The 16,789-nt window shown below is 37.1% G+C and overlaps 1 protein-coding gene across 2 annotated transcripts; it reads right to left on the minus strand.

The window, feature by feature from the left end:
- Window positions 1–5,979: 5,979 nt before the first annotated feature.
- zgc:172182 (coiled-coil domain-containing protein 89) lies at window positions 5,980–9,680 on the minus strand. 2 transcript variants are annotated; one of them, XM_046845517.1, is made up of 8 exons: window positions 9,602–9,680; window positions 9,046–9,137; window positions 8,221–8,693; window positions 8,008–8,084; window positions 7,780–7,916; window positions 6,838–6,914; window positions 6,618–6,717; window positions 5,980–6,485 (listed from the first exon to the last, which is right to left on the minus strand). In XM_046845517.1, exons 2-8 carry the CDS (start codon window positions 9,100–9,102, stop codon window positions 6,399–6,401), a joined length of 1,008 nt encoding a protein of 335 aa, XP_046701473.1. In that variant the 5' UTR covers window positions 9,103–9,137; window positions 9,602–9,680; the 3' UTR covers window positions 5,980–6,398. The 2 variants fall into 2 exon arrangements, with proteins under 2 accessions (XP_046701473.1, XP_046701474.1); XM_046845518.1 differs by lacking the exon at window positions 9,046–9,137 and having other exon boundaries at window positions 9,602–9,679.
- Window positions 9,681–16,789: the final 7,109 nt, after the last annotated feature.

Below are 16,789 nucleotides of genomic sequence, written 5' to 3' on the forward strand. Positions count from 1 at the left end.
AAATAGGTTTTTAAAAGGTCAAATGTTCTTGGCACAAATGTTAATATTCTCCTGCACACAAAGAAAACGTGACTGAATAGGTGTGTGTGGTTGACTTGTGACCTGTGTGCGGTATGGTGCAAGTAGTTGCATGTCAGGGGCAAACCATGGAGTCAACCAGACCCTGATGCGCCAGGAGACCAAGGTGTAAGCTCTGATCCCTGCAGGGTACAGACATGCAGAGCTGACACTATGGAATGCTCCTCCCTGAATCATACAAGCCAAAAATCAAGCCCTAAGAAATGGGGAACCTTTTTTTTTTTTTTTACATTCCAGAGATGCATCCTAAGATTTTGCACAGGTTGCAATTGTAAATGTAGAAGAGATTTTACAGTGAAAATGAAGGAGACTATGTTAACTTACTAAAAAACCTCTATAGGCTCTATAGTGCTGAGTGTAATCCTGATGAATCATACACAGCCCAGCCCTTTAGCATCAAGAAATCTACTCTGAAGTCAAGTATAGACATGAACCCACTCCACTTTTCTGCACCCATAAGATCTCATGCACTTTTCATTGTCAAATATTGAATTTCATGCACATTATCTTTACAGACGTTTTAATTTTTATATGTCTCACAGGTATAGCCATCAGCTTTATGCATGTTTTAATCACAAGAAATCTGATATACAGTTTTTACTGCCTTTTAGTTTTTTTTTTAGTTTAGTTAATTTATTTATTATTCTGGTTTAAACCATGTTAGGTGTGACAGATAAGTAAAACAGATACATCAACGTAGTTTTCCAACAGCATCACATCCTAAAGTTATAAAGACAGTTATGAAGATGCTGGAATTTATGTGATATACAACAATTTATAATGTTACCAACTCAGAGACAAACAGACCCTAACATCATGCTGATAATACATTAATTGACAAATGGCCCAGCATAACCACGTCTAAGACATAAAATGCCTTCCAATGTACCAACTCATATCAAGACATTTATAGCTTGAAGAATGCAGAGCCTTTATTTTGCTAATTTTCCCCAATTTTCCATTAAGACAAGCACACACTATAATAGACTGATGACTGTATTATATTACTAAATGATCTACTACAATAAACACTGTTATTAAAAATCAGGAGAACAACACATAAAGCTAGCTTAAGTAATTACACTAATTCATAAATGTCAGGACAATCTAGATCATTCTTTGGATTTTTTTAAAAACAGATGGCTAAAGAGGTCAGGTGGAGTTGATGGCTTCAGAGTGACCAGTGTGAGGTCAATGGTGTAAAGGGCAGGCTAAAAAGCCTGTCATGCTGCAGAGACAAAACTTGCCTGAACTTGATGCATTATATTTAACAGCAACAACTGCTGCACACTTATGTGTCTAAGAAAGCCCAGGATTACACACCTTGCTGGTGGCTTTTCAACACATTGCTGGAATACTGAGAAAACACTTTGAAAGGGGTCTGGTAGTAAATAACTAAGCTGCAGGTGTGCAAGTCACTACCGTAGGAAAAAAAAGGCAACGAATGCAGAAGGTAGTCAAAAATGATGATAGACATATAAGACAGATGTAGTGCTTTGTACATCTGTCTGTAAATGCTATATAATGACTGACAGATGCATATATTTGTATTTCTATTTTGACATTTGACAATGCTATTTCTGTTGGGGTCAGTAAAAAAATCCATGAATTGTAAGAATTCTTGTATCTATATCATATCCCCAATTCCAAAAAAGTTGGAAAATGTAAATTAAAACAGAATGCAATGATTTGCGAATCTCATTCATCCATATTCTAGTTACAATAAAACAAAACAAAAAACATATGTTTAAACTGAGAATATATACAATATTTTTAATGGCTGCAACAGCTCTCAAAAAAAGTTGGGACAGGGCCATGTTTACCACTGTGTAGCATCATGTTGTCTTTACATATACATCTGGGAACTGAGGAGGTCAGTTGCTGAAGTTTTGGGAGAGGTATGTTCTCCAATATGTGTTTGATACAGGATCCTGGTTGCTCAACAGTTCTGGGTGTCCTTTGTTGTATTTTCGTTTCATGATGCGCCAAATGTTTTCTAAAGGTAAAAAAAGTCTAGACTGCAGGCAGGCCAGTTCAGCACCTGGACTCTTCTACTAGGAAGGCATGCTATTGTAATAGTTGCAGTATGCAGTTAGCATCATCTTGGTCATATACACAAGGCCTTCCCTAAAAAAGACGCTTTCTTGATGGAAGCATTAGTTGCTTTAAATCTTGCATACATGGTTTAGCATTGATGGAGCGCTTCCAAACGTTCAAGCTGCAAATTCCACAGGCACTAATGCACCCTCGTACTATCAGAGATGCATCTGATAACAAGCAGAATAGTCCCTTTCCTCTTTAGTCCGGAGGAATTACGAAATTTTCTCCATAGAGGATGGTAGCGTTTTCAGATTGCCTTTTTCTTAGCATGAAAGAGATTTAACTTGCATTTGTGGATGACATGGAATTGGGTTTGTAAATTACAAAGAAATTGTAATTTTGTAATATTGTAATACAAAGAATTTGGCATGCTGACCACAACTATGAATGCTGTGAATCTGTCCAGATGTTCCACATATTAAGGCATAAACTTTAAAACAAAATAAGCACTGTGCAGTTCTCTGTAATTTCAGGTACCTGCCTGGGTATTAGACTATAAATTACTCTGAAAGTACTACACTGGACTACAGTCTTTAAACAATATATATATTTTTTCCATACAGCAAAAAGTACGGTAATCATCTGTTTAAACATGTTCACTTGTTTATGCTAAACATAACTGACCACAGTAACTCCCATAAGCATAGATAGTGGTTGTTTTCCATGAATAGTATCATTATCTTAAATATGACTAATATTATATAATATTATATTATCGATGTGAAAATTTAATATTGACATGTTGCAGTGTATTCCCAAGTGTCTATTTAAGTAGTAAGGTACTGTATGTAACCAAGTAGTAAACACGAGGGTAATGTAGATCATTGTGGTACAATATCTGTTTAAGTGAGCATAATGTATTTGCATGTTCCAAGATGCTGTTATAATAAGTTATAAAATGGTTTATAAATTAACCCTGCCCTTTCACTCTCGCTCTCTCTCTCTCTTTCTCTCTCTCTCTCTCTCTCTCTCTCTCTCTCTCTCTCTCTCTCTCTCTATATATATATATCTTTTTCTCCCATCTATGCATGCAGTTTTAGAGACACTGAGGCGCGAGTTGTAGATGTGGAAAGATCAGATCATTTTAGTTCTTTGAAACTCATCAAAATGAACAAGTCTTTTTTTGAGTCATTTAGTTCATTTCGTTCCTTTGATCAAAAATAATAAAAAATATTACATAATAAGCAGATCCCCCAACTTATCTACATACACAAACTTTTACTATAGTTCCAATGTATATGGCAAGTTCCAATATGTCAATGCAGCTAAGGACAAGTGATGATTAACAGAATGAGTAGCTCACCACCCACATCTTCGCTAGTTTTTTTGTCAAGTGAGTCCCATAATTATTGTTACAATAATGTCAAGATTCAGACAAAAAAAACATAACCGTACGATGTTTTGATTGAGTGATGCTTTGCTCTTGCATCGCCTCCTTTAGATGAAATGAACAAATCAAACAAATGACTATTCACATTAAAGACTCATCCAAAATGAACGAATCATTCATAAATGACCCATCACTAGTGAGTTTATTTATCGTTAAAAAACCTGTGATCATGAATTAACACCATTGCAGAGCTAGACTGTTCCATTACACTCTAGATAAAGTAGCTCCCCTTAAAACCAAAATGATCAGGGAGAAAAAATTAGCACCGTGGTATAATGCTCATACGCCCACCTTAAAACAGACCACTCGGAAATTAGAACGTAAATGGCGTCAAACTAAATTGACAATATTTCAAATAGCATGGAAGTAGAGCCTCTTGAGTTATAGAAAAGCTCTTAGTGTTGCTAAATTACCATATTTCTCTAACTTATAGAAAATAACAAACATAATCCTAGATTTTTATTCAGCACGGTAGCAAAATTAATAGGAAATATATCATGCACACCATCAAAAGGTAGTAATAAATTCATGAACTTTTTTTAATAATAAAGTCCAAAAAAATCCAGATGATCAATATAAATCCAAACTATTTTATAAATAACCCTGTAGATAGCAATGTAATTATAATAGACAATCAATTACAAAGTTTTACTTCTATTCAAGAGAATGACTACTTTTTTTTTTTTTTTTTCATCACAATCATCAATTTGTATTCTCGATCCCTTGCCTACAAGAGTCTTCAAACAGATAATTCCAGAAGTAATTGAACCTGTTCTAAAAATAATAAACTCTCCCATTAGCACTGGTTAAGTACCTTACATTTACGTTTACATTTGCGGCATTTAGCAGACGGCCTTATCCAGAGCGACGTACAAAAGTGTAGGCAAGCATCAGTGTTTTGAATCTGATACGTGCAGCTACTGGAAGCCAGTGAAGGGAGCGCAGCAGTGGGGTGGTGTGGGAGAACTTGGGCAAGTTAAACACAAGTCGTGCAGCTGCGTTTTGGATCATTTGCAATGGACGAATAGCGTTCAGAGGAAGACCTGTCAGCAGAGAGTTGCAGTAGTGGAGTCTTGAAATGACAAGAGACTGAACAAGCACCTGGGCAGCCTGTGTGGACAGAAATGGTCGAATCTTTCTGATGTTGTAGAGAAGAAATCGACAGGAGCGAGCCACATTAGTGACATGTGGAAAGAAGGACAGGTTATTGTCGAGCAGTGGCTGAAGGGGAGAGCAGAGAGTCATGAAGAATTATTCTGAGATCTTGACCTGGAAATGAATCACCTGGGATGACCAGCAGTTCTGTTTTTAGCAGTTTCTAGTTTGAAATCCTATAAACTAGCAGTTTATCAACCCCCTAATTAAGAAACCTCAACTTGATCCTTGTCAGCTGTCCAACTATTAAACCTCCCCTTTATCTGCATGATTTTAGAAAAAGTTGTAGCACAGCAGTTATGCTCACATCTACTTAGGAATCACATTTTTTAAATGGATCAGTCAGGATTTAGGCCTCATCATAGCACAGAGACAGCGCTAGTTAAAGTGGTAAATGACCTGTCATTAGCCTCTGATCAGGGTTTTGTCTCTTTACTTGTTTTGCTCGACCTGGGGTCCCTGGTGGTCTAGTAGTTAGGATGCGTTGCTCTCACCGCTGCGGCCTGGGTTCGATCCCCGGTCATGAAACTAACCCCAGCCACTCTCAGTGCCGGTCCCAAGCCCGGAAAAATGGGGAGGGTTGCGTTAGGAAGGGCATCCAGTGTAAAAGCATGTGCCAAATCAAACATGCGGAGGATCCACTGTGGCGACCCCTCTTGACCCAAGTGCAGCATTTGACACCATTGGTCATACTATCCTCCTCGCTAGACTAGAGAACGTTGGAATAAAGGGAATGTCTCTTTCCTGGCTTAGGTCTTATTTGACTGATCACTATCAATTTGTTGATGTAAATGGTGAGTTCTCCACACACTCTGAGGTAAAGTTTGGTGTTTCGCAATGATCTGTCTTAGGCCCACTGCTTTTCTTGCTATATATGCTGCCTCTGGGTAAAATTATACATAAACTTGGTATTAGCTTCCATTGCTATGCTGATAAAACAGTTTTATTTTAGCAAAGCCAGATGAGAGATCAGCTTAAAATGTGTGTAAAGGACATTAGACAGTGGATGCTTGATAACTTTCTTCTGCTTTTACTAGGACCACATACAGCATCTCTGAATGGTGTTTTTTGTCTCAATGTGTACAGCAGTCAAAGACCTTGGTGTGATAATTGATCCTAGTCTTTTCTTTGAGGCTTATGTGAATAATATTACCAGGATCGCCTTATTTTACCTTAGAAATATTGCTAAAATTAGAAATATGATGTTGTTATTTCATTTTGACTTTTATTTTCTTTCACACAAAGATATAGGGGTTTTAGGTTTTAGGTTTGCAAAAATGCCACATTGCAGACAGAACTGTGATTTCACGTGTTGGCAAATAAGAAATTAAATCGGCTAAATTGGCTGTGAGAGCGCACTCTTGTACAGCGCAACCCCAATGCACCAAAAAACTAGCGAAAATGTATTTACAGAATTACATTAAAACAGATTATAGATTTACAGGATATCAAGTCAAGTCAAGTCAACTCAAGTCAAGTTTATTTCTATAGCGCTTTTCACAACAGACATTGTCTCAAAGCAGCTTTACGGAAATCAACAGTCAAGGTGAATGGTGTACATGGTAGTTCTATTGGAAATCAGACATTGAGAATATAACCATATGGCACACCCATATAACAAAAATGGCATGAACTTTCAAAATTGACAAGCTTTTTTTATATCTGGATAGAGGGATTAGTTGATCATGTGGCGAAGTCTGGCATTTAGCGCCCTCTCCTGTTCCAACAAGTGAGTGCTGTAGTTTTTATGCGCGTCAAACTCCTGTAAGATACAAATGTCCAAGAAAGAATGTCACTACACACATACCAAACTAGCACAGAATATTTCCCTTCTTTTGACAGCTCAGAAAATTAAAGTATTGACAGGTTTTTAACTTATGGGAAAAAAGCACACCCTCTTCAGTTCAATACACTTCTGTTCTGCTTTCTCAAGGGCATTCTGAAGCCGCTTCACTCTCAGGTCTGTATTCACCGCATCAGCTTCTCTTTTAAATCTAAAAAAAAATGTGCAAAGCACAGATTAGACTAAAGGTTATTTAAAAATAAATAAAACATTTCTGCAGGGCTGCTACTCAAACTTGACTGAATGAAATGATTGTTTATTGAATTTATACCTGTCCTCTGCTTCCTGTCTCGCCTCTTCTGCTTTGTTCTTTTTTTTTTCTAACTCTTGAATTTCCTCTTGTTTATCCTGTAAAACAGTGTAACCAAATGTAATACTTCATGTGAATTTATTCATGTACATTTTTTTCTAGGGTGTTTATTGAAGACTTTTATAAAAAAAAAAACATTTTTAGAAATACAAGCATAACAAGTAAAAACATAAAAGCAAAATTAACAAATAAAAAAAAACAAGATCAAGTACCACTATGACCATCACCAATAAAAAAAAAAAAAAAAAAATCAACCAAACTAAATAAACCAAATAAAGCTAAATAATAATCCAGTAAAAAATAGTTAACAATTTGGAAATAAATAATTACTATAAACTATTTTTCCATACTTTATATTGCTATAAATCTGTAACACTGACAAACAAAAATCCACTCACAGAACAATTGTCAAAATACGTGAAATAAACAAAAATGAAAAAAGCAAACTGTTTAAAAACTTATTTTTTCATATGCTGAATAATAAATTGCTTCATATTGGATACATAGTGCACAAAAAAGGGTGCTATACTACAGAGCAGTTATGTAGTATTGTATGTGCAAAGTAGGGGGCATTCTGCTTTGATGGTTACTGCTACCATAGTAACAGCAATACAAACAGTTGGCGCAGTCAAGACACTTTGCTACGATTCATTGCAACATTTTGTTGGGAGATTTGAACCTAGGTTTACTGAATAGATTTCATCCTCCTTTAGCTCTTTAATGAACCAAACTGAAAGTGTTTAATCAGGAGTATAAATTATATTGTGGCAGGAATGCAATATTAATGTCGATTTTGGGTTCTGTCTGGCTAAAATCAGATAATAAATCTCAGACACAATTCTCCAAGACTTCCCCACATTTTTCATATTTGTTTAATCATGTATAGTTCAATATGTGACTCGCCTGTATAATTTTCCCCCTTTGCATAGATAGTTCAAGTAGTTTATGTTTCTCCTTCATAAGTGCTTCAAACTTCTCTTCTGCCTCTGTTTCTGTCATTGCCCCTCTTTCCTGGATTTGCCTAAATTGTAAAGCCATTTCTGGAAGAAAAAAAAAAAAACAGGCAGAATATAAACTGAGAAAAGGTGAAGAAATGCAAATATACAAAAGCCAAAGACATCTTTAGGGTACCTTCATTCATGTCTACTGCCTTCTTTAGCTTTTTCTGTGTGTTGTGCAGTTTATCTTGCAAAATGGCCTCTTTTTCCCTATAAAGATCCATAAACTTCTTATATTTAATCTCAATAACAGTTAGTAAAAACAGTAAAATAAAATAAAAAGTGTCTACAAGTGTACATGCCAGCCAAAATTATAACATTTGTGGATGTTTGAGATTGATCTTACTGGTGTTCCCTTTCTGAATTTGTGTGTTTTTCATGGATGTCTCTCAGTCCTTGAGAAAGTTTGTGAATGGTCTCCTCTTTTTCCTGCAGCTCTTTGCTGAAAAACGTATCATTCTCTTCTTGTAGTCTTTTGTTCTCTTTCATCAGCTCTGCATTCTTCTGCTTGTATTCATCTTTGAATTTGATCATCTCTTCATGATTGGTGGCAAGGTCCATAAACCTCTTCTCAAGCTGCTCTGATTTTTGTCGTTCAGTCTGCAGATCTGTCTCCATGTTCACTTGTTGGTTCCGTAGCTCGGTATTGATTCGGTCTAGAGCCTGACAGCGGAGCAACGTGAGATCGGCCCGCTGCTTCAGCTTGCAGATCAGAATGGACTGCTCATCGATTCTGGAGCGTAGCATCTCTACATTGGTCTGATCCTTCAGCGACAGTTCCTTTAATTCTTCCAGCTCTTGTTGGAGATCACCCATGTCCTAAGATGCAACATTTCAGTAAAACATTAAAAGATGGTCTTAAAATATATTCCCAAAAGAGATTAACATATAAATATTCTGTACTCTATATTTATTAGTGAGTTAAATAAAAATGCTTTTTTGTTTTCAAACTAAAACCTGAGGGTTTTTAGCTAGGCCTCATTTTTTAATTTTTGGTCTAAAAGGCTGATCTATTCTCACACTTTAACATGAAACAGGCACTGTCCCCTTTGTGGGGGTGAATTTATAATAGCACAATATATGGTATATTTTATATTCTATTTCTATATAATCCCTCCATTTGGTGTCAGAAAGAAAAGATTGAGTTCCATTCAAGCCTGGTTCTGCTCACGGTTTTATCCTCATGCCCATTCATAAAGTTTTTTCCTTGCCACTTCCACTTGTTCATCAGGAACCTGAAGCTCTTCTGACAGTGCAATAGTGCTATACAAAAAAAATGAAATTGAACTATACTGAGTTGAATGTAAAACATTCACAAAGATTGTTACATGAGGACAGAATATTTGCAAACACCACAAAGCAGAAGAATTTTCACAAAAGACATTTCGAACTGTTTTATTTTTTCTGAAAGAGCATCTAAAGAGAGTTGACAGTTTTTATAGGTTAAGCTGTGAATAAAGCACTTAGATTTGCTGTTATTATATGCTATGGGTGTCTAATAAGCTTATACTTGCCATAATCTTTTGCCTTTATAATAGCAACATTTCAACTATAGACTAGTTTAAGGAATGAACAAAAGAATTGAGCCAAAATCCAAAAGATAATATTTTGTTATTGCAGAAAAAAACTTAACACACTTATTACAACGTAAAGAAAAAATTAAGTACAGAAAACATTGGAAAAAATTTTCTTTTTATTATAAAATGACGGCATTACACAGCACTTACCTATAGGGAGTTTACAATGATCGCCACAACGATACTTTCTTGATTTCTCCTCAATGTTCTGTTGCCTATTCGTGTAAAATGAACACTAAATGCAAAGTGTTCCAAGCTTTGTGCATTTTGTGACGTAGTGGTGACGTCAAAAACTCCATCTTTGTTTCTCTTGTCATGGTAACGCCGCGTTTACGTTGCTGCTGTGTGTTGAGGGTTAAAAACATCAGTTTGGTCCAAATAAAATACAAAAGTAATAAAATCAATTTATCGCAAAAATGTTATTCTTCATTTCTTTCTTTCCAGGGGTGTAACACGTGCACGCGCATGTTGGACTGTGCGCGCGCTGACTATATACTGTGGTCGATTAAAAAAATAAATGGAAGTTACATGTGTGTGTGTGTGTGTGTGTGTGTGTGTGTGAGTGAGAAAGAAATACATAGTAATGGTATCGCTTTTATCAAGCGCTAAACTAAATGCTGAGGAATTACTCTAAAGCTCTGATTGTCGTTTTTATTTTAGCCTCTAGAGGGAGCCAACGGCTTTCGTTAAAAATACTGCATTTCCCTTAGAAATATACAATAAGCTTCATATAACTAGTGACTTATATGAATATATAGTAAGTCAAGAAAGCCGATTAACCGAATTATTCAAACACACTGGATACCAGAACAGCAGTGATTTTAAACAAATATCATTATATATTATTTAAAGCAATTCATTAGCCTCTTGGCCTGCAAATTTTTACTTTATGAGCATAATACATATTTTACTCGTACAGATATGTACAATTAGATAAGGAAGCCATTCAACGTATTCATCATTCATGGTGTCATACCTAAATCAATCCACTTTTTAATACCTTCATTATGACTCTACGGCTATAGAAACCATTGATATTATAGAGAAAAGCAGCATGAAAGAACGCTGCATCACAGGCAGGTATCTTATTTAGCATGAATGAATGCCATTACTGAAGCAAGAAACACAATTAACACAATTTAACAAGTCTCTTTCACTGCCCAGTATTTCACAAAAGTAAATACACCCCTCACATTTCAGCAACCATTTTAGTATAATCTTCTCAAGAGACAATACGATAGAAATGAAACTTGGATATATTTAGAGTAGTCAATGTGCAGTTTGTACAGCAGTATAGATTTACTGTCCTCTAAAAATATCTAAACATACAACCATTATTGTCTAAATAACTGGCAACAAAAGTGAGTACACCCTAAGTGATAATAGCTGTATGTCGTGTAACCATGCAAAGCCACATGTCCTATTTATCATGTTTATGTTTTTGTCTGCTTGACAGGACCATATAAATTTGTGTATTTCATATTAGAGCATACTGACCACTGGATGTTCAACATGGCACCTCATGGCAAATAACTCTTTAAGGATTTGAGAATTAGAATTGTTGCCCTCCACAAAGATGGGCTAGACTAACACCTAACACCATTAAAGTGAGTGACTGTACAGTGGCCAGCTTTTTCCAAGATGGGTTCCACTCAGAACAGGCCTTGCAAGGGTCGTTCAATTAAGTTGAGTCCTCGTGCTGTACATCAGGTGCAGAAGTTGGCTTAAAAAAAAAAAAAACCAGGGGCATGAGTGCCACCAGCATTGCTTTAGAGGTTCTAGAAGTCAGTGCTTATACCAAACTTGTATTATTATTATTATTCCACTTGTTAGTGCTTATACCAAACGCTGCACACTGCAGAAAGTCGGTTTGCATGGCCATCGCCCTGGAAGGAATCCTCTTCTGAAGCTGACTCACAAGAAAGCCTGCAAACAGTTTGCTGAAGACAACTTGTCCAGGAGCATAAATTACTGGAACCATGTCCTGTGGTCTAATAAGACTAAGATAAACGTGTTAAACTTAACTTGTAGTTGAAGAGGATCCCGGCAACAACCTGTGCAGCTCTGGTGAATTCCATGTCCATTAAGATAAAGGTAGTGCAAGATAACAATGGTGCTCACACAAAATATTGACAGTTTTGAGATGTTCACTTAGGGTGTACTCACTTTTGTTGCCTGTTATTTTGACAATAATAGCTATATGTTGAGTTATTTTCAGAGGAAAATAAATCTGTACCGCTATGCAAGCTGCACATACTCTAAAGTATATCCAATTTTCATTATTATGGTATTTTCCCTTGATAACATAATAGAATGGTTGCTGAAATGTGAGGGGTTTACTCACTTTTGTAAGATAATGTACATCATCTCTAGCACAAGCATCAATATTCACCTCATACAATGACCCCAGGTTTTCCATGCATTTTTGGGCATTTTTGGGCATTACAGTTTTCCAGTGAATTGAGTTTATGATTAAAAAAAAAACTTGTAGGTGCTGAGCCTGAAAGATACATTTGACCCCAGCAACACTAATGTGACGGCAGAAATCTGTTTGGATAGAAACTCGTCACTTGGTGGCGCTGCTCCTTGAAGCAACCAGACACCAATCCAAAAGAAACGCTATAAAATGACGAGAATAGACTATTGTGAATAATTTAATACATATTCATTAACAAAAATATATTAAAACGGAAATCAGTTATTCGGTCTGATAGAGTTTAGGCTAGCAGAGAAGGCCCATATATACATCTTTGTGTGTGTGTGTGTGTGTGTGTGTGTGTGTGTGTGTAATCATGTAGACATGTATTTATTAAAATTCACATGTAGAGTTACATAGTTTAACAGTCTTACCTGCAGTTTGATCTATCACGTGATCACAGGCTGGAGACCACAGTCAAGTGAAAATGTTTTCTTCCCCCCATTTGTGATCCAGTTTAAATGTACAGTTACACAGATGTGTGACCATCACCACTCAGTAATTCTTAAGCACATGGAGCAGACATACTGCTTGTCCCTGAAGTTACACCAGTTCAAACTAACTCAATTCTGTTTCTAAAACTTGGAGTGTTTCAAAATTTGAAGTCAAAGAAAATGTCTTAAAATGAGGATTTTGGGGGACAGAGTAGACAGAGGTGATCGTAAACAAATACGTAAACAGGTTAAGATACAGAACAGGTTTGTTTGAGAGTGAGAGAGATCAAAACAGCATCGGTGTAGCAAAGGCCTATTTCTTGCGTGCCGGTTAAACGATTTGGCCCTGTGAGTAGCAGTGTGTACGTGTGCACATTGCGTGAGTGTGTGCGCGCGTGTGTGCGTGCGGCGCGCTTACGGGTGGGGGGTCGTGTCTAAGCTTTTAGTGCACGCCCTTTTCATCAACCCGAAACAAGTGCGTGTGTGTGTGTGTGTGTGTGTGTGAGTGAGTGAGTAAGTGAGAGGCGCTCAGCATCACCTTAGTCGGCGGAGTTCCGTGTGCTTGGCTTGACAAGGAGCAGCCGCGCGCGCGCATCACCATGCACCGAGCACTGCTGCTCCAAACTGCGACTCTTCTCACTTTCTGCGTCCTGCACGCCAGCTGTCAGGGTGAGTTGATTTACTTTTCTAACCCAGATCGGTGATTTAATTAAGTTATTAGAAGCCTCGAAAAGATAGCCTAATTTCTGTTTAAAAGCTATTGGTTATATTTATATAATGGCTATTTAATATATAATATCTATATAATGTATAACTACGGCTCTATTTACTGATCTTTATTCTTTATCAGATTTCTTGAACATGGAAAGAGTAGGGGAACGGAAATTCTTTTGGCTTGGGGGTTAACATGGCTGGATATTCTTGTTGTCAAAACCTTAGATGCAACATAATGTATTCAATTCCTTATTTTTTTAAGTCATGCACTAAAGCTTTTAGACAATCTTTTTTATTTATTTATTTATTTATTTATTTTTTACATGCAATAGTCTGTGCAACCTTGTAATAATAGGTGTTGCATATATTTTATTTCAACCTTGAATTTAAAAAAGTTTTAACTCAGAAAGGCATCAGTCGCTGATGAAGTGTTTAAGTAACGCATGTGTTACACTGTAATTGTTATTGCACGTGCTTCTACTGTACAGGACCGTTAGGTCGTCGTTCGCCTGATTACACCGTTACAATCCCGGGGCTGCTAAACAGGGATAATAAGGTCATAACCCCGGCGGGGCTATATTGCCCCACTGCATACATGTGTCTATTTTTCAGACTGTTATTTATGTTTATATTATTATTATTTCAATCATAAACACCACCTTGAAATGTCGCGAGCACAAAGCCGCCTCGCCTCGCGCTCCTCTAAACTTCTCCTAAGAACTTTTCCCTAGGCTTTGCCGTTGCTAGGTAACAGAGAAGAGCATGTGACTGACTACCAGACACTACTACTGCAAAGCTGATTGAGACCCGCGCTGCCTGGCTTTAAAAATCCATGTCACTTTATTTGTCTGTTGATCCAGACCGCTTTTTAGTCTGGTTAGATGTTTTCGGGTTTATTATGGACCTGAATTTCCCAAACCTTGCAGTGTAACATGCTCCTAAAAGCTCACCCAATCTCTCACATTGTAATCTACTTTTTTTTCAGTGTGTGTAAGCTCCTTAGTGTGCATCAGCCTGCTACTTACTGCTGTAGATGTTGTTGAAAAGTGATCCTAGAGCTTGTATGTAATAAAACATAGGCGTTACATTACAGACCTGGGACTAAATATTAGCCTGAAATTGACTTCAGGCACAATTATTTGTCATCTAGCATTTCAGAAGGATTGCACTGGAGTGCACATTATTTCGCTTTCTCTGCTTGTAAAAGTCATAATTGAACTAATCGGCTTCCATAAGTTAAAGGAGGTGAATTAGAACCAGGAAAACACTAAAAATGGGCAGGATGGAGTGATAAGAGTTTGGCACATGTATTATAAAAAGTTGTCACCTGCTACATAGCTTTAACATTGTTTGGAAGACATTCAGATGACATTGCTTTGAGCTTCTCAGAGAGTTTGACCCTAGAAGTAAGTATTCCTCTGTCTCTTGGAGTAGTGCTGTCCCGTTCACTTTTGAAAACTGCAGGTGGATGCAATTTAAAACAAAACATGAATCTGTATTATTGTGCTTGCCTCAAAATTAAACTTTCAACCAAATTTGATCTCCTCAGAAATGTGAGCCAGGAATGGGCTTCCTTAATCCAGCTTTATTCAGCATGTGTTTGAGAGGAAATGACCAAAAGGCCTCAGTGGAGAAGGTCAGGATTCGTTCTCTGACACACTGAGCTCTGCTTTCGCCTGGACCCCTAGGGTTCCTGTTTCAGACCTGTGCTGCACTGGGTTAAAGGCAACAGTACTGGATTGATATTAATGAGTTACCTGTCACATTTTGGTCGTGCATAGTTTTCAGGTTGTTTTAAGGTATTTAGAAATTGCCTATGTTTGCACATATTCCTAAGTCACATGCATTTAAGAAGTTTTCTAGAGTTGATAAGTGACTGTTTTATGTAAAGGCCACTTGTTGCTTATATTTTACTGTTAAGGTTAGTTGAGCATTTATGGAAAACATGATGATGGAAGCATTTTGTAACTGGGGTTGTTTTTGCACTTACAAACAAAGATTAAGAAAGTGTTAAATATATAAGCTGTTAATGGTTCAAATATTCTTAATTATTTTCTTTGTAGTTGTAAGCATTTCTTCTACACACTAAAGAATAACAGTCTCTGCTACTGGTCCTTGATCTGGACCATAGGTAAACGATGACCCATTACCCAATCTTCATAAACAGACACATGATACAATTAGCTTATTTAATTTTATAGAGTAAAAGCTTGGTGATATTTGATTTCACTGTGCATAATGTGTACCAAAGGCCACTTTTTTTTAAAGTTCTGAGTACCAGAATAATAATGTTCCAATGTGTCTATAGATGGGTGGCATAATGTCCATGATTTCAGGGTTTAAGAATATCAAACAGTGACATTAGAAAAGTTTCATTAGCTTTTATCAGTGGGTTTAATGTGTAATTTTTTTAGGCAGTACTGTTACAATTCAGTTATTTTATTTGCAAAAAATTTTTAAATCTCTTGTGCTGAACAGAATGACTTAATAGGCTGATCAATTGCTCTTCTTTGCTTTCCATTTATGCTAAAGCCTTTTCATCGTACTTTCAAGAGCCAAAGTTAGTTGTTAAGCAATTGACTTTATTCAGCCACATGCATTTCCATATGAAACAGGCAACAGCCCTTTGCTATGACAGCAAAGACTGGTCCAGGCACTTGGTGCACCCCGTCTTCCCTCCACCATGTTTAGCCAGCCTCCTGCAACATACCAAAACAAGACACATTTGATGAAAAAGGCAGAACCTCTCCCATGGCCTCCATGAACCTAGAAAGAGATGTTGTGGCTGGCAAGTGGCATTTATTTTTTTTAAGGAGGAGGGACAAAAAGATGGGCCAAGGGGTCTTTATCTGGCTTTCTTTTTTCAGGAAGTTCTACTGTATTCCTCCATTTCAATATCCATCTTTGTGGACTGCTTTAGTGTACTGACACTTTCGGTTATGGGGCTACAAGCCAGCCAGCCGGCCCATTGTGCTATTGTTATCACCCAGTGGGGTCTAAGCTTTTAGAAGGCTTCATTCTAATGAAAATTCCTCTGCTGCTGCCCTTTGTGGACTAGTGGTAGGGTGTCCCCCTTATCTTTCCCCTCGGATAATGTTGGGGATTCTCGCCTGCTGTGGGTTTAAGTTGGCTAATTAGAAAAGACATGGTCTGAAAGAAGGAAGAAAAAAAAAAAAAAAACACTAAACTAACAAAACAGTCTGAGCAAAGGCATTAATGAAGGAAGAAAAAAAGCATAAAACCTTTCAACAAGACAAATTCATTTGCATAATACAAGCCCCTCTCTACACATTGACCAGGGAAACATTCATGCTGCTCTTCTCTCTTATTGTTGCCATTCACAATAAGGGACAGTTCAATTTTTACTCCTAAATTAAGACGTTGAAATAAAATCTGCCTTGGGCCCTCCTGAGAAATTGCTAGAATGACTGTTAAGTGAAGGGTTCGTTTTTCTGAATAGTTCCCCACAGGATGTTAGTGTTTAAAAAGCACATTACGCTTTGCCTGTCACCTTTTCCCAGCACCGATACTGTCAGGAAACACTGGCGTTATTTTAAAGGCAGCAACAGATACATTTCACTCTTGGCAAAATCACATTGAAGCTGTTAACCTAATGTATAGATGCCGAGCTTAGTCATAAGCCTATAATTGCTACCTGGGGTCAAAGAAACCTCTACTGGGTTTGGAGGTTAACATTTGTTTCAGTCAGTGTTA

Source organism: Silurus meridionalis, chromosome 3 (assembly GCF_014805685.1).
Source record: "Silurus meridionalis isolate SWU-2019-XX chromosome 3, ASM1480568v1, whole genome shotgun sequence".
NCBI lineage: Eukaryota > Metazoa > Chordata > Actinopteri > Siluriformes > Siluridae > Silurus > Silurus meridionalis.

Bases quoted from the DNA above. Each gene is read 5' to 3' on its own strand.
- zgc:172182 (XM_046845517.1), bottom strand. From the start codon at position 9,102: ATGAACAAGTGGAAGTGGCAAGGAAAAAACTTTATGAATGGGCATGAG. The intron at 6,915-7,779 runs GCGAGTCACATA...ACTGTTTTACAG, and splicing joins AAAGGGGGAAAATTATACAG to GATAAACAAGAGGAAATTCA. The intron at 6,486-6,617 runs GTGTGCTTTTTT...TGTATCTTACAG, and splicing joins AGTGTATTGAACTGAAGAGG to GAGTTTGACGCGCATAAAAA.